Source organism: Passer domesticus, chromosome 3 (genome assembly GCF_036417665.1).
Source record: "Passer domesticus isolate bPasDom1 chromosome 3, bPasDom1.hap1, whole genome shotgun sequence".
NCBI classification, from domain to species: Eukaryota; Metazoa; Chordata; class Aves; order Passeriformes; family Passeridae; genus Passer; species Passer domesticus.
Genome location: NC_087476.1, coordinates 9,579,509 through 9,598,190, shown reverse-complemented (window position 1 = coordinate 9,598,190; position 18,682 = coordinate 9,579,509). Strand labels below are relative to the sequence as shown.

Here is an 18,682-nt window from a genome sequence, read left to right as displayed (position 1 = left end):
TCCCCAAACCATGGATTCCTAACAGGTGGCAGTTCCTCTCTTAGCAACGTTTGCCATGGGCTGTCTGCACCAGCATATGAATTATCAGGGGGTACAGTTTCCAACCAGGTAACCAGGGGAAAACTGGGATGGAGAATGAAACCAGAATAATGAATGGCCAAGCAGAAGTTTTAATGAGTGCAGCTGGTGGGCCTGGGTCTGTAGTGCCATCGTCTGACTGACCAGTGCATTTCAGCTGAAGTGTTCAGCGTGCTGCCTGGATCTGTCAGGCTAATAAAGCCCTAGAGGTAAGGCTGGCTGTCATTACAGCAGGAACATATGGTACATTTTACTCCACAGTTTTAATGTTTTGATGCTGTTTGTTCTTTGAATGATGGCAGCAGTAGTTTCCAATGCATTCCCTTGACCTTGTTTTGGAAACCATTTTAGGGCCAACTTGAAAGTCCATGTAAAAATATTTGGCGGGACCACACACTGAAAGGTGCACTATACAACCCTTTGGCTGCTTTGTGCAGCAGCTCTCACACCTGCCTTGAACTGATTGACCTTGTGAAGAGGAAAAAGTAAACCTGTCTGGAAGCGATGAATCATAGAATCATTGAGGTTGGAAAAGACCTTTAAGATCATTGGGTCCAACCATCAATCTGACACTGCCAAGTCCACCAGTAAACATGTCCCTAAGTGCCACATCTAAATGTCTTTTAAATACCTCCAGGCATCCTGACTCAGCCACTTCCCTGGGCAGTCTCTTCCAGGGCTTGACAACCATGAAGAAATTTTTTTCCAAGTAGCCAAACTAAATGTCTCCTGATGCAACTTGAGGCCATTTCCTCTTGGCCATTGCTTGTTATTTGGGAGAACAGACTGACCCCTAACTGGCTACAACCTCCTTTCAGGGACTTGCAGAGAGCAATAAGGTCTCCCCTGAGCCTCCTTTTCTCAAGGCTATACACCCCAGCTTCCTCAGCAGCTCTTTATAAGACTTGTGCTTCAGATCCTTTGCCAGCTCCTATACCTTTAGGATCTCCCTGTTTCAGAATATCCAGTCTTCCTGCACTTCTTTGCCCTTCAGGACTGCCTGCTGTTGCAGGGAAGGTCATGCAGCTCACTTCTCCTGAGTTCTGCACACTGTGGAGTGGAAAGCAAAAGTTAGGCTGGACAAACTGCCCTGTGTGGGACAGCCCACTTCAAGTGCCATCCTTGGGGCAGCCACTTCCCTGCCATATATTCAACACCAGAATGCTGGTGATGTGATTAGAGGTGTGAGAAAACCAGGAAGGCACCAGCTGGGGTAAATTGGAGTGCTCTATTGGAGTCCTTGACCTGATTTGCAGCCAGTTACTCCCAGCAATGTCTGGGCGGCCTACAGACAGAATCAGCCAGACACAACTGATGTGGAAAAAAGTCTTGTTTTCAATGTTGTGAATTTGGGAGACAAAGGGAAGGTTGGTTGTTCTCAGTGTTTGTAGAAAGAAAATGGAGTCACTTGCTCATCTTCAGTGATGGAGAAAGAAAAGTGGAACAAGACAATTCCCCCTGTTGATAATTAAAATCAAAAGCAAAACACAGAATCAGTAGACTCCAAAATCAAAGGAACTGACACAGGCAAACTAGATTTCCTAGTTTAGTGGCAGCTTCCTTATTCCTTCTGCCAGCTTTGATTGATTCTCAAAGTTTTTGTCATTCAGTTGAACAGAAAGAGGTTGTTTAGCTGCTGCAGACCTGACAGGTATGCACTTATTCCTCTAGGAGACACAGGTTAGGTGCAGCAAAAATGACTGAGAAAATCAGAAGAATGGAATATGTGCCTTGGCCAGCATACTCCCAGATTCTAAATGGTTGTGGGACACTTGGTTCACTTTTAGTTGCTCATGCTTGTTTCCCATCTCTGAAATTTAGGTCTAGTTGCCACCTACAGAAAGTGTTCTCGGGTAGACTGAAGAAAATTTTAGGAGAGAATGAAGTATGTCAATTCTTATACAGTGTCACATCACCATAAATCATGTTCTGAAACGAAACCATGCTAATGTTATTATGTTTAAACTTCTGTCTAGTGCTGAACAGACAAAAAATTTACAGATATTTAATTCCAATCACTGCTTCTGCTGACAAGCTGAGGTCTTCCCTCTCTCAAGTCAGTAGGGAAACATACAGTTGCTTCTTCAGCTCAGGTTCATTGCAGTAATTTCAGTATATTTTGCTGGAAAGTGCTTTCTCACAGCCAGGTCTCCCGTGGTACCAATATGGAGTGTACACTATATTCTTTCCCTGTTTCCTCTAGAGCCTAATATATCCTTTGCAGCACTTTCAGCTTGAAATGAAGTGTATGACCTAAAGTCTATAGAATAACATGAATCACTGTACAATAATTTATAGGGTCACCTCGTAATTACTATTGAGTATAACATGACTCCGTTTATTGGAACATATACAGGAGAAAGGTTATTTTTGAAATTTTTCTTGTTTATTCAAGCCAACATTACTCCGGATTTGAATGGATTTATTGACACCACATTAAAAGTAGTCATTGTCAAAACAACTGGGAGAAAAAAATCAAAAGGTAGAAACTTCCTGCTCCCGAATCCTTCTTGCAGAAAGGTGGGGAGAAATCTATGGCCCATGGCTTTTCTGTGAAAGGTGATTTTTTTTCATATCTAAAGAACTGAAATTTACTCAAGGATTGGTAATAAGAATGGACTAACTGAATGATAACAAAGCATGTTGCATGGCAGTGTTCAAAAAAAATAATGCTTTATTTGGAAGGAAAGCAGATTCAAGCAAGGAGAAGCCAATGATTTAAAGGAGGAGAGTTATGTTTTGAGCTTGTTTTGCAGATTTTCAGGTTTCTGCACTTACTATCCCTGTTATAATCCCCCATGCCTTTGTCCATGGGAAAGGACAGGGAGCGGTAGAAAGAGAAGTGTGCTGAAACCAGTGGTGCCCTTGGTAGTAAATGGAAAACTCTTCAGGCAATTCCAGAAGTAGTGTTGCACAAAAAGTCTACCTTTGGCACATATTTGTGGCACCAGAACCAGAGACCTTGCTGAATTTTACCAAAATTTGATGGGTTAAAAAGCACCAAGGCTCTTTACACCACAGGGGTGTTCATAGAATCTTGACAACCGGAGAACATCAAAGCCAGTGCAATAAATATAAGTGCTGTGTTCAGAAGCCCAACTTGTTTCTCCTCTGGTATTTAGGATCTCTTAACGCCATCACACATTCCAGATGTGCAGTCCAGGCTGTGCCAGTTCTGAACGTATGCTTGGCTTGCCCAAACATGGAGGGTTTTATTCCAAGTAGAGATGTATTCATTTGCAGTCATCAAAAAATGTATACTTATGGAGGGAATTTTGGGTGCTGTATGCCAACACACCAATTAAGAGTGTGTTGAGTAAAGAAGTACTGTCAGGCTGCATATGTTTCAAATATATAAATTCAAATACTTAGAGACAGCAGATGGATTAGTGACACATTCAGAAAACTATGGGTACACATATTCTGGTAAATTAAGCAGTGTCAAGGGATGGGCACAGGCACTGGGATTTACTCATCCACACTATTCAATTGTTAGAACAGTCCTTGGTGTGGTTTTGGTCTAGGTCAACTAAGAAACTCCCAAAAAATTCCTAGGTATGGCTTGTGAGTTAGTTCAGGCCAGGGACTATTGCCAGCAGGCAACATGCAGGCAGCTGTCCTGTGCTAGAGGTTAAGAGAGTTTAATATTATGGATGCGTCAGATTGTTCCAGATGGCTCAGTGGCCCTGACACTATTTAGTTTACTAATATAGATTTAACCTTTAGGTTTTTATACTCATCCACTTGGACCTGTGACTCACGCACACCAAACAAGCAGCTGTGGTGATTTAAGATGTTATTGCACCTGAGCTCTTTGTTACTGGCTCTTGCTGGAGGCTGCTGACCCCACTGTAGAGCTGCCAAAAGTAATGTACTTCAAGTGTTTCAGGACCAGTGAAGGTCAAGCCACGATGTGAGGTCTGTACATGTACTGAATATGGGGAAAAGATCTGTTTAAGATTCTTTCCCTACGCCTTGAATCCATGTATTTATAGAGCCCAGCATAAGGCCAGAGCTCTCACTGGTGCTGTTGCTGCCTTACTCCTCAGCGCAGGATACCCTTAATCATGAGTGACCTTTTGGATAATGACCCTGTCCTAGAGCCACTATTTGGCTTTCATGGGCTGCACTGCTTTTTGTGAATCTGTGTTTTTCTCTGTTTTTCCAAAATATGTCCTTCCCCTGTCCTGCCTTGTGCAAGAGTTTTGCACCCCAAAAACTATTATATTTTCCATATATGCAATCACTCCTACCTTTAGAGACAAATTAGCTTTATAGATAATTAGTTGAAAGACAATAGTTTGATGTCTGTTCAGTTGTTCCAGGTAGGTTTATTGTAAACAGAGCTTCCAGCTGCCAGGAGGACTGGGGTAGGGTACAGAGATGCAAGGTGGTGCATGGCTATGAGGAACTATCCCCTGCTGGTAGCACTACAATGATGGTACCAGCTGGTACTATGCCTCTGCCTGAAGGGCAAAGAAGTGCATGAAGATTGGATATTCTGAAACAGGGAGATCCTAAAGGTGCAGGAGCTGGCAAAGGATCTGAAGGACAAGTCTTATAAAGAGCTGCTGAGGAAGCTGGGAGTGTTTAGCCTGGAGAAAAGGAGGCTCAGGGGAGACCTTATTGCTCTCTGCAAGTCCCTGAAAGGAGGTTGTAGCCAGTTAGGGGTCAGTCTGTTCTCCCAAATAACAAGCAATGGCCAAGAGGAAATGGCCTCAAGTTGCATCAGGAGACATTTAGTTTGGCTACTTGGAAAAAAATTTCTTCATGGTTGTCAAGCCCTGGAAGAGACTGCCCAGGGAAGTGGCTGAGTCAGGATGCCTGGAGGTATTTAAAAGACATTTAGATGTGGCACTTAGGGACATGTTTAGTGGTGGACTTGGCAGTGTCAGATTGATGGTTGGACCCAATGATCTTAAAGGTCAAGACCATTTGCCAATGAAGGGCAAAATATGGAGAAATCCACCATGGCTTCCTACCAGACACTTCTGGGGTTATATGTGAACAAATATGAAAAGGGCATAAAAAACTTTAAATGGAAGAGACTGAAGAAATTACAGTCCTCTGGAAAAGGTTCATGACCTCTGGTGTACACATAGCAGTGCTGCAGACACTCGTAGGAAGATATGCATGTCTGCATGAATGGTCTTTTTTTGTGTGTTATTTCTCTGAGTGGAAACAGTCTCAAGAAAATTTTACTTGACAACCTGATAGCAAAAGGCAAACTCAGAGGTAAAAATAATTGGACATAGGCTTTTTGTCTTGATCAGTGTCTCCTTGTTTTCCTGCAGTGCTTCTTTGGCTGGAGAAACACAGAGCAATAAATGTAATTTAAAAGGCATCCTTGACATTTGTGAGGTCCTTACCATCATAGCACATGCCATTCTTGCCCTCCAAAATATGTAGGGAAAGTGTGGTCATCTCACACAGAGCATAAGAACAGCTGCTGGATAATGGTTCTTCTAATCACAAGTGCATTCTAATAACAAACAAATTCTACTACTTCTTATTTTAAGCCAAGTTTATGTGTTTATTTTAAGAACAAAATCTCAAATGTGAAAAGTGTCAGAGTTGGTCTAGCCAAAAAAATTGTAGTAGTCCCATCCCTCCCTTCCCCAAAAGAAAAAGGAAGTGTTATCTGGTTGACTGCGAGAGCAACATTCTTAGATTAATCTCAAAAGGCATCTAATGAGTAAGAGGAATGTATTACGTCAAAACAAAAGATCACATTTACTGGCCCATCTTTCCACCAAAACAATTTCTACATGTGTTGAAGGTAAACAACAGCAGCAGAGCAGGGATTCTGTTACTACTAAATGTTGTGGCATTTTCTGTGACTTGAAATGTTAGTGGGAAGCAGTTCACTTACATTACACTGAATAACTTTGGGAGCACAAGAATTGCTGAAGCCATGTTTGATACATATTTGTGTTGCATGGTTGAATGTGAGTTCCACTGGAAGATTTTCCTGTGTAGGACATTCATAATTAAGCTTTTCTTTGAGAAATCTCTGTCATTTAATGGGTGTGAATTTGCAGCCTTTCAGTGGTTTTGGGAGGCAAATCCCAAAAAGGGTTTAGGTCTTATCATGAAATAGAATAACTCAGAGTGTAAAGTACCTCTTGTGATCATCTGATCCATTCCTCTACACAATGTAGGACTAACTTGGAAGTTATGTGGAATTTTGAAGTCAAATGAAGTTGTTTGTGAATGTTCCCATCTGAGTTCTGAACATGTCCAAAGAAGAACATTCCACAACCTCTCCTGGATCTGTGCTAGTGTTTGATTATTCCCAGGGCAATTTTTTTTTTATCCTTCATATGGTTTTTATTTATTGCTTTTTGTCTTTCTGCTCTGAGAAGAGCTTGATTCTGTCTTCTCTATAACCATGCAACAGGTCATGGAAAACAGAAATAATGTCTCTCCTCAGTCTTTTCCTCTTAAGACTCAGCAAAACCATCCATCTACCACTTGTTTGCATGCTGTGCACTCCAGCCCCCTGAGTAGGTTGCTGGCCACTGCTGAACTCACTCTGGTATGTCCATGGTTCTCTTGCTCTGGGGATCCCCAAACCAGACACAGTAATCCAGATGTGGGTTCGCAAATGCCAAAGAGAGGAGAAGGATCTCTTCACAGACCTGCTAGCTGCAACTTCCCAGTATGTGGTTGGCCTTCTTGGGCAAAAGACCATACTGCTGACTCCTGTTCAACTTCTTGCCACAAGGATAGTACAGACAGGTAGATATAACATGTAAATGCATATATTAGACATTGCACATTGCATATTATATCTATATATATCCTAAATTTTATCCTCCCCAAAGGAACAAAGTGGGCTTAAAATGTTCTCTTGCAACCTTATCCAGAGCGGAACAAATGGGCTATCTGCTAACTACATTATGGTGGATATCAGTAATCACTATGGGAGTACTTGACTTCAGAAACACAGACTGGCTGCAAACCAGACTCAGAACAGAAGTGGGGGTAAAGAAGCAGCTGAGCTTAGCATCAGACTTTCTAATATGTGCTGACTTTTCAGTATCAATCTTTGCAGGCTATGCTTCTCTACTTTAAACACTTTTTTTTAGTTACAATTATTTGTTTTTTTAATTGGAAAAAAAAGTAATGTAATTTTATTAAATAAATCATCTTCTCCTTGTAATATCGACTAGTTTCATGCCTTGCTAAACATTAAACCAGACAAAATGGGACTTGGTTACATACAGTTAAGTAGCACACTCTTTGTGCACGGTAAATGAGATTACTATTTGTTATTTTTAAACAAATGTTCACCCGTAAAAAGAAATATCTCTATTAGACAGAAAAGTGACTTCACAAAGGTGCATTATGTGGCAGCCAAAAACTGAAATGGGCGGCAGATTATTTCCAAAGTTAAAAGTTTATGGTGAAACCACGATATAAATTAACTGCTAGCAGCCGTTGAGTCCATTCCTCGGATCATTTATCTGTATGAGAGTGTTATATGTTTGATGCCTGGTATGTATGATGGTTTTGGGGTGGACTAGAGTGTTTCTGAGTGATTTAGCACATGAAATCAACTCCAAGTTTCTAAAACAATAAACATGATGATGGGAGAGAGAAGTCAATATCTTGTTGCCATTACAGTGTGTCTATCTACTTCAGGGTCTTCAGCACTATGAGATTTACCAGATTATCTCCAGGTCATGAGTTAGTTTCATTCTGACAATTCCACTGAAAAGCAGAGAAGTATAATTCCCATTTTACTCATGGGAAACTAATATATGAGAAAATGAGATGGATGAATGATGCAGTGGATAAAAAACTTGCCTAGGAACTGAACCCAAACAGAGAAAGTGGGTTATTAAAATTTGAACTTGTCTCTTCAATGGGTAAGACATTTTAAGGGAAGTCAGGAATGGGGTATACATCAGAAGATTTGTAAAAACCAAAAAAATAGTGATGTTCAGTGGAAACCTGAAGAGGGATGACACAGAGTGCAGATGCCACACATACACATGGCCACAAAGAAGTTAGCATCTCATTACCAGGCTAGCAAAATATCAACAAAATTTTTCTTTTAAAAAAGTGTGTTCCTAAAAGGATTGGAAAATTTAAGCTGAAATCTTTTGGAGGAGGAACTGACCATTGTTGAATAAGATCAAATGTATCACTTTACAAAACTGTGCAATGTTTTCATCAGCACATTTCAACTGAAATGGAGTGAAAAAAAAAAAAAAAAAAAAAAAAGGAAAGCTGCCTCCCTGCAGGACCCCAAAGCTATAACTTTCTGATTCTGCGTTTCTGCGTTTAAACAAAAATTGAAGTTTTGGAAGATGAACCTGGTGGAACACCACTGATGAAACTTCTGGATTAATGGGTCCTGAGTGGGAAGAGCTACATCAGCTCGCTGCTGATGGGAAGGCTTGGATGGTTTGATGTGCTGAAATGAAGGGGATGACCTAAGGATTAAGGATTAACTTTAGGCTTTTAACTTGACAGTAATGTACATAGTACGTGTGTGTGTGTGTGTTTGCATAGACGTTTGCACATATAGACAGCTGTGTCTGAGAGAGAGACGTTTTTTGGTTTGTACTGCTGGAATATGGGCTATGTGTGAGAGATGTGTGTTCCTTCAGATTTGGCTGGTTTTCTGTTCTTCAGCTTTAAAATAAAATGCTTTTGCATAACTGTCCATATTGTTTGCAAGTAGTTATAAGCCAGTCATTTCCATAGAGAAAAACAAAGGCTTATTAAATAAACAAATATAGTAACAACAGAGAAAGAGCATTATGGAGAGACAAACAGCCTGCTAAAAATGGGAAATGTCTGTGCAAAGTGTCATGCAACACAGAGGTGAGAGCTTTTTTTTTTATCCAGCTTCTCTTTGAGATCATTCAAAGGTAGTAATCTTGAAATAAATTAAATTTACACCTATGCTGAACTTTGGAGACAGTGACACCACCTTTCCATTTTTTTCCTTTTTAGCAGAATATGATGCAGTTTCAGTGGGATTGTGAAGTGTAAAGGAGCGTGCATATACCTGGAAAATGGGGAGTTTCTGGCTAAATGCAGAGGTTTGATTTGGTGGCTTTAGTGTAGGGGCCTAATAGCACCTTGTAACTGGCTTTGGATCTTCGCTTCCAGCCAGGAGAGACACTAATTTAAAACTTAAGAGTATTACAGGTATTAGAAGGAAAGAAACAAATAACCTTTCAGAATGACTGGTTGGCACAGTGCAGGGCTGTTTAGGAGACTGGTGGCAAAAGAAGCATGTTAGCAGATAAAGAGATTTCTGAGGTTTTCAGTGCAAAAGCCTTCCACAGGTGAAACCAACCAAGAGAACTGCAATTACCACTGCTTTTGGAGCAGTGGTAGAGCTGAATACAAACACATCCATAAAATACTTTCTACAGAAAACAGTTCTGAATAAAAGCAGTATCGAGGTTTTTAGAAATAAAGTTTTGTAGTCATTAAAAATACTACAGCAAAATAACAAGTTAACAAGTATGTTAACAATTTTCCTCTAATTGGCACCAACATTGGAATACATCTTAACTGTGGCAGAGGTAGTAGCAGCAGGGAAAATATGGGAAAAGGAAAGTATAGTGTGGAGGCTAAGTGTTTCCTTTCCACCCTTAGTCAAAGCTGCACAGAAACCAGAGCAGAATATTATCCCTGTAAGAATAACCAAGTTGCCCAGAAACCCAGGAGTCACCAGCCTCCTCAGTAGCGTAATAGAAGTGGCAGGCAACACTTAAAAAGTTGTAGGTCTGATACTTTCCCCATGCATGGCCTTAATTAAGACCATCTTTACTCATCCCAGTGGCCTCCTCTAAGTATCTAACCATGCCATTTGTCTGGTAGATGCAGTGAATATTTTAGTTCTTCATGCTCTCTCTGCTGTGCATTTGGTTCACTCCTTGCTTCAGACCAAGTCCCAGGTCCCCCAGGCACCAATGCTGCATATGGCTTTTGGCTCACACTTAGAGGAAACTTGGACACTTGAACAGAGAGTTGTTCCAAGTCTTATTTCCTATATTCTATATAATGTTTGAGCTAGTTCGTATCACTTGTTCAGAGACTAGACCTTGCTCCTTGAGTCCCAAAGGAGGTATAGATTAATAGATTTATCCATAAATTCAAGATTGTTTTAAACATGTTCCCTTGAATTCATTTGCTGGGAAATCAATATGAGGCTATAACTTGTGGTGGGTCTCTGCTTACAGCAAATACCTGGCAGATTCTTCACAACAGATGCATGGTATAGGCATTTGACCTTTGTTACTTCCCCAAGTTTGTAGTGGATCTGCTACTCATGTACTTGATCCTCTCACTCTGACAATGCTCAGCTTAGCAGAGGACCCCTCAGCCACTCTGAGAAGATGTGCATCTTATTCTTCTAACAGCTACCACAGTCATGCTGTCAGAATATGAATGGTAATAATCATAACATCAATTCCTGCATATTGGAAAAACCTCTATGGTTTGGTATGGCAGAGGTATTCACATGAAAAGCATAGAAGAGGAAAGATACAGAACCAGCTAAGAAGGCTTCAATTGCAAGGAAGCTTCAGGGAATTTTAGGATGCCTCATGGCTGCAATCAGAATTAGGACGTGTTTACATGCAGGGATACCATGAAAATTTCTGTCTATGTATAATGATATATTACAATAATGATGCAGCAAATTGCTCGTAAACCATTTACCAAAGGGTAGGTGAAGTGGTAGAGATGGCAACCTAAAGCCATATCAATTTAGTCACAAGAGAATCACAAAGTAACTCAAGTTGTAGGGGACTTTGGGAGGTCTCTACAACCTACTCCTCTAAACAGAGGCAAGCTTTAAATCAGATAGTGTTACTCCAGAATTTTCCCAGTTGGGTCTTGCAAACATCAACACAAGTTTTTATTCTGTACGGTCCCAGATTCCCTTAATGCCTTAAAGGGATAATGAAACGAGGGAAAGGGCGATGAGATGTATGTGTATATTTCCATGTCTAAGGTTTGGGACCAAAACCTAGAATTCTTGGCCCTGACAGACTTTCTCTGTGATACAAAGTCATACTGGGGTAAAAAATTGTAAAGAAGCTCTGGTTAATGTTGTACAGGCAAGCTTCATTCTGATCTGACTCAAATTTGTTAGTGATTAATTTTCTTGTCTGCATGTTTTTTCAATGATAGTTTTGTGTAGATTTTAATAGATAATAATATAGCTTTGTCCTACAGGATCCCAGAGTGCTTCTCAAGTTATACACCTAACTGGCCAAAGCCTACTCCTGCTGAGGCCAACAGACATTTTGCTATTGATTTCATTTGGGCCAGGATTTGGCTGTGTAGAAATGGAATACGAGCAATTCTGTATGTCCGCATGGCCTTTAATAAATTCTGGTTTCCCACCTGGGCAATAAATCTGCCAGCAGAAGAGTAGTACAAATTTTGGTGTCACTTACTGAACAACTAAATATTTTAATATAAATTTTGAAAGGTATCAGTAGGCCATAATGGCAGTTGCTCTAAAAGTATCAATAGCACAATTTAGAGCCAGAGGTGGAAGATGGTGTGTGTGGATGTGGATAAGTGTGTAGAATCTCTGGATATGCAGCAAACTATGCATGTACTTTTAAATCACTTAATAAAAAAACAGCTTCAGTTGGTTGCATAATCTAAAATTCTGGAACATTTTTGCTGTCCTACGTCTGCAAAAGTTTTTCATTTAGGAACACACACGCTTCTTGTCAATGTTATTTCTACAATCACTTAGTTAGAGCAGGGCATATTGTTCTCTCAATTTCTTGTTAAAATGTTTCACGTAATTAAACTTTTACAACCAGTTCTGCTCTATGTCTGATACCTGCTGTAAATTATAAAGAAAAACCCCTCTGGCATTTATGAGAATTCAGATGATGAAGACTATAGAGAAAAGGAAAAGAAAGAAGCAGTGTCACTGAGCCCCAGACAGTTGCTGATTCCCTGTTATCTCCCACAAAATTTGATTTCATGAAATAAAATATTTCCTGTTATATAAACTAGACTGAAAAGAAGCCAAAATAGAACTAATAATATTATAAATTATTATATTGCAAACATTTCATAAGTTGCAACACAATTTGAATAATTGTGGTTTTGTCTATATTTCTGTAACTTACTACATGGGAAATAAGGCTAAAATTTTCTAGAAACTGAAAGGAAACAGCAACAACAACCAAACAATAGGAAAAGGAACGGAAATTAAAGTGACACCTGGTTGTATGTGCTTGTGTCACATGTGATCACACATGCAAACATAAACAACCTCTTCCTGTGTCAAATATTGCCCGAGTTTCAAAGGGGTGCTTCAGATGACCTCTCTGGTGTGGAGATGTACAAAACAGATAAGTTCCAGTAAGATCAATTTTGAGAGCAGTGTTCTGCTTCCAGGCCCTCCTCAGACCAACTGTGGGATGACTGCAAGATGGCACATCCATTACAGGATGGAGAGCTTTAATCCAGTTGGCGGCAATGCTGCTCTGAGACTTGGAAATCTCCTCTAACCTCTAACCACAGTTTAGTGTGCAAACTATTGTGTTTGCTCTTGGGAAGCTTCACTCTTGCCAGTAAGAACCAGTATTTATACTATTTGGCATATTTATTATTCAGTTAACCCATTCCTTATAAGTAAATCCTTTTTTAGCATTTAAAATCCTTCCAAGAACAATGGATGATGGACAGAAATAAATAGACATGAGGGGGAAAACAAAAGAAAACAAAACTTTAAATCACTCTTCTCCCATAACTATTATAATTTATTCTATTGTCCTTTGTTTCACAGGGTTGTTTGTCATGACGAAGGGAAGCAACAATCAGTCAGTGTCCGAGAAATCTGGTTGTGCTTAAAGATTTGTGAAATTCAGGGAAATGAGTTGTGTAATCTGACATCCAATAAAGATCAGGTGACCCATAGCCTTCGGTTTCCTTGTGAATGAAGGTGAAAGGGCTCTGCAGCCAACATCTTTTTTACTGGGATGCTCAGTAGAACATGTAAACAGGGATTTTTATACCTTTGGTTCCCCTGGGCAGGGCAACATATATAGATTAGTTCTATTCAGAATCAAAACATATTTTATAGTTCACAGGGGACTATTCTGCCTCTTATTCTGAGAATGTTTGCTGTAATTGTGATATCTGAAAGTTCTGAAGATATTTACCATACTTTCTAAGAGACAACCACTTGCTGACAGCTAGATAGGCGTGTGTATAATAACATGCTTGTGAAATTCTGATTTCTGGGTTAATGATAAGAATCTGATAAGTATCTGATAAGAATCATTATCTGATAAAAATCATTACTGGTAAAGTTACTCAGGTAATAATATTATCTATCAATAGGGATATCAAAGTCTGTGTGCTCCATTGCTTCATGTATGTACTCTATCACACCATGGAATGAAAACAGATTTTCTATTTTCCCATTAATGAACAAGAAAGAACCATATTACAGAGTGAACTGATTGTATCAAAACAGATATGCACACAAACTTTCTAGTGTTGTTTTTCAAAAAGTTTATTCTCAAAGAGGCAACATTATTTCAGCCCGAGCATGCATTTCTCTAGGAATGTCTATATAGTACACCACTGCAGCTCAACATATTTTCCACTTAAAAACAGTCTTATTTTGTGAGGGACTTCTTCAACATCTTAAATTCATCTTTTAAACTGAGAATTCATTTAAATGATCTAGGTTTCTGCCTACGAGGGGAAAACTTTTTGACTGCCACATACACAGTAATGTCCATGAAACTTTGACACTTGACTAAACTCATAGTAAGTAAAACATAGACAATTTAAAGTGAAACCAGAAATATCATGGGGAAACAGGTGAGAAAACCCTGTATTTCTGAAATATAAATTAGCCAGTAGAAAGAAAACTCATATAAAATTCTTGGTATAGATGTCTGAAAACTGACACAGGCATAAACTAATTCTCATTAAAAAAAACATTTGTATTATTATCTGCAATTTTCCAGGAGTCAGATTTCTACATATGTTCATATTTCTATGTTAATTTTCAATTTTTGATGCCATTTTCAGAATTTATAATTTTTTTTAATTCATGTTTTTATACATGCTCTTTACTTATCTATGAAGGTATCTCTGTGTTGGGAATTAGATGTGTTTCCAAGTCTTCCTTCAACTGGCTTATGAATGTGACCTTTATCTTAAAACCTGTTTACTTGATGTATTCCATAGCTTTTGTGACTATTTACAATATGCATTGCACATTAACTTGATCCAACATATTGTGAAATTACAGAAATAACTTCCCATTGACCTTGAAAATTGTTGGATTAAGCCTTATGCTCCAAGTAAAAGTAGTTGCAATGAATGACACAAAAATGTAGTAAAGAACTCATTTATTGGCTTATTAAGCTTATTAAAATAACCTAGTGTAGATTATCAAGTTTTCATTTACAAATTCAGATTCAAACATATATACCTGAAGCTCCAGTATACTGATTGCTGTTATATTTAAATACATTTTGGTAGAAACATGTTACTTCTCCTCTTCTACATGCCCATTCAGGTGTTCATGTGCTGCTGAATATTTTCCATAATCTCCTGAGGACTCACTTGCTCAGTGTCAAGTTGTTCATTAATGAAGTGTTTCATTTCTTTCCATTTCTTGGAGCCTTTCTCAATGCCTTGCTGAATCAGAATGTGTGTCATTTCCACTTTATTCCAGAGTGCCGGTCTGCTTTTTTGGGGCATTTGGTAAATGGACTGCCAGTCACATGGGCACTTGTATTCTGAGCTCTCCTTGACGAACAGCTACATACGGCTTTATGCTCTCAGCTGTTATTTGCTCAAGCCAGCGAAGAAGCTCTGAGAGATATTGCAGGAAAGCAGAGTAATTTTCTATAGTTACATCAATTAACCTCTTGGCTTCACTGATTAGCTTTTCTTGGGACTGGCTAAGCTGCCCATAGATCTCCCGGAGCTTTTCTTTGAGCTGCTTGTTATGTTCATCGATTTTCCTCTTAGCAGCTGCAGACCAATATCGGATTTTTTCCTGAGCAGCAGATGAGAGTTCCACGATCTTCTGTTTTCCTTTTCCTTCAAAATCAGTTATAAGGTCATAATATTCCTGACTGTAGATTTCCGCCAGTTCTCTTACTTGGTCTGTCAGGCGTGTGGCGATGCCAGCAAGATCTCCAACCCACTGGTTGTGCCAATCTACGAGAACATCTATGATATTCTTCAGCCATGCCAGTACTTTGTCTTCCACCTCATAATATTTCACTGACAATCCAAGTGCAGTTGGGTCAAAATATTCCTCCCGCAATGACTTTACATAGAGGAGCAGCTGATGCACCTTTTTTGAAAGGTCCCGGAATGTCTTCTGGCTGAAGTCTTTGAACTGAGAAATGTATTTTTTAACATCTTTTGTCAAGGATCTCAGCTTCTGGGCAAAGTCTGAAGTTATTGCATCTTTGTACAGCTGTTGTGCTTCGACTTTGATGTCTTCAAAAGTTTTGGATTGCAAGCTTCTAACCATTTCTTCTACCTTCTGAAAAACTTGTTGCACTGCTTGTTTCAGTTGCTTCAGCCTTCCTGCAAAGTCAGCTTCCTGAAGAGTAGCAAATGTCTGCCTGATTTTGTTCTGCAAATCTTTCAGCATTTCTTTAATTTGATCAAGTACATTACGGCCTCTAAGAATTGTTTCAGAAGCAGGAAGTCTGACTTCCAGCTCATTGATAGCTGCAATCAAGGCATCAAAGTACTCCTGAAGTTTTGAAAGGCATACATCAGCAGTTTTTGCTACCTTCTCTGTAGTCATGAGGTATATTTCTGCACCACTGTACTTTTCAGACAACCCAGGGACCTGAAATTTTGTGGTTTTCAGGAATTCAGTGGCTGAGTCAATTACGTGCTTTATTTTCTGGTGGTACTCTTCTATTATGTCAATTAAAACATTCAGAAGTTCTGCTTTTATTCTTTGATAGTCAAACTGTTCAGCCTGATCTGCTGCTCTTCGATAAAGCCGTTTAGCTTTGAACTTCAGCTCCTGATATTTGTCAGAGGCCTCATTGGCAGCTGTGCGAAGCTGAGAATCTATTTCATCTATTTGATTTGCAGCAAAAGTGTATGCTTTTTCAGCATTATTCTGCATTATACTCTTCATCTTTAAGGTGGCAGCACTAATTTCCAGTCCCATATGCTCCTTATGGTACCGATTAACATACCTATAGACTGCATTTGTCATTTTAGGCACTCTTTCTTTCAGACCCAACAGCAAGTCTTTGGCAGCATCCTCGTTCCAGTTGAATTTCATTTGTATCTGGTCAGGTTCTTTGAGGGATATCTCACCTTTTAGTATGTCAATGTCATTCTGGGGAGCAGACTGAAAATACAAAACAGGGTAAGAAAACTCCAATATTATTATGAGTGTATTTTAACATTCTCATTATTGCAACTTCAATTTTATAATTTATTAAGACAAGCACTCTCCAATTTTTTATCCACTGTCTGTTTGCTGTCTGTTGGCTGTCATCTTGAAAAGTTATTTTGGAAGAAATTATCTTGTGCCAAGCTACTTCAAGCTTCTTCAAAGTGCAAGACTAGAACATAAGTTAGTCTGGTCTTCAATATCTGACTGCAAACAAGATTTTTCCTTCCTTTGTATTAAATGACTATCATGTCTCATAAGGCAGGTGAATTACTTGGGAAAATGAGCCTTCTACTCATTCCTGAAATCAATTAAAGTGAATTCAAAAAAATCTTTTTCATATGAAAATATTAGAGGATTTAATTGTGTAATCATTTAAATAAATGAGACGGTTTAGGCAGTTATTCAGAGTAGTTAATAAATCCTCAAATAAGACTATATTTACATGTATAATTTTTCCATTTATAATAAAAAATAAATAATGAATTATGAGTTGCTTCTGATCCTTAAATTAGTATAAAATTTTGGAAGGTAAGATTTTAAACTGGAAATTATTGTAGTATGCCAATAATAAGAGCATGTATTGTAACATAATAACAAATTAAAAAAGACACTTCACAGATGGTCTGACCTCTTCTAGTCACCTTATTCCTACAATGGTCACTTATGTAGTAATTCTAAGTAGCCTGATGGCTATCTATTAAATGTGATGGGTAATTTATCTAAAACTGACTTTGTACATTCTTCATTTTCAGGGGATGTGCCTTCTTGACCATAGGAGACAGAAAAAATAACTCTGTGAGGGGATTGAAAACACCCTTTAACACAGATATTATTTTTAGTACTGGAAATGCCAGTGTAGGAAATACAACCTTTAATTACTGATAATATAGTTTTTATTTGGTGGTTAATTTATATCTCAATGTAAACACAGACAAAATTTAAAAGGGAACTTTTCCTCTGACCACACCAAACATTTTTGCTTTTTATTGCTCATATTAAGCTTACCTGAGTTTGGTAGTACACTCTGGCAAGGAAAGTTTCATCGTCCCCTTCTATGACATAAGCAAGGGTCCCGGCTGAGGGTGAGGATATTGAGCCAAATGATTTCCTTTCATTCTCTTGGTAACGCACATGAACATCTGTGAAAGTTGGGCTGATGATGTCTAGAGATAAAGTGTCCTCCATGGCTCTGCAACCACAGTAAATGCACAAATACACAGCTATGAAGCAATGCAGAAAGCACAAGCCCAATGCTGTATGTCTGAACATAGTACCACCTATAATTTCATATACATATATATATATATATATATATATATATATATATATATATAAAAGTAAACAATGCCTTAATGGTGAAAAGAAAATGTCAGGCTTATTATCCACATTTCTCAGAATTTAGCCTGACGCATTCAAAACTTTATGTCACTCTACTTTTCCTGTTTTAGATAAGACTATATTGAGCTCTTTTCTGAATTTTCATTAAATTAGGGCAGGTAAACAAAACCTGTAGCTGTACCATTGTCAGCTTTCTACAGATTTCTACAAACTGACTGCAATTTTTCCATCAACACAATTATAGGCACTACAGTTTATCTGCATTTGTACTTGCCTTCACTGATTCTGTCCCTTGGATGTATCAACACAACACTTGCAGATTAAAACAGGCAGTAAGAGAGCCAAGTCTAATATTGGGCACTTGTGAATAAAAATTACTCTGTACTGGCTTTGGGTGACAGAGGGATCCACTGGGAAGAAATCCAACTATGTTTATGGCTAGATCTAGAACTGCTCCTATTATAAAATACTGTGCTTATGTCTCAGTGGTTTTCTGACAGAGAAAAGCTGTTCTAAAAACCCTGATAGGGAACAGCTTTCAAGCTACCTTGAGGGGGAAAAGGACACAAACAATAACGGCAAGGTAGATATACATACAGATTCTTATTAATTACTGCAAAGCACCTAGGGGAATTAGAGATCAAAGCAACAACACATCATTTGTAATTATGCGTATTATAAATTACATTATTAGAGCAAATCTTTACCTAAATCCTGAAATTGTTAGATTTTCCTGGTAGTTTGCACTCATGTCACGATGTGAAAAGCTGCCAGCTGTCTTCACAACAAACACGCCTTCTTTATATTTGTAGTTTGAAACAACTGTGAAAAAGATTTCAAGGGTGTATATTACCA

General features: G+C 38.7%; 1 protein-coding gene across 1 annotated transcript in view; it reads right to left on the bottom strand.

Moving 5' to 3' along the window:
- Positions 1 to 13,585: 13,585 nt before the first annotated feature.
- Positions 13,586 to 18,682, bottom strand: part of APOB (apolipoprotein B) — a 36,103-nt gene continuing 31,006 nt past the window's right edge. Inside the window, 4 exon segments of the mRNA XM_064411804.1 lie at positions 13,586 to 14,829; positions 14,831 to 16,441; positions 17,495 to 17,678; positions 18,535 to 18,649. Of these exon segments, the coding sequence (XP_064267874.1) occupies positions 14,620 to 14,829; positions 14,831 to 16,441; positions 17,495 to 17,678; positions 18,535 to 18,649 (2,120 nt within the window). The 3' untranslated portion in view covers positions 13,586 to 14,619.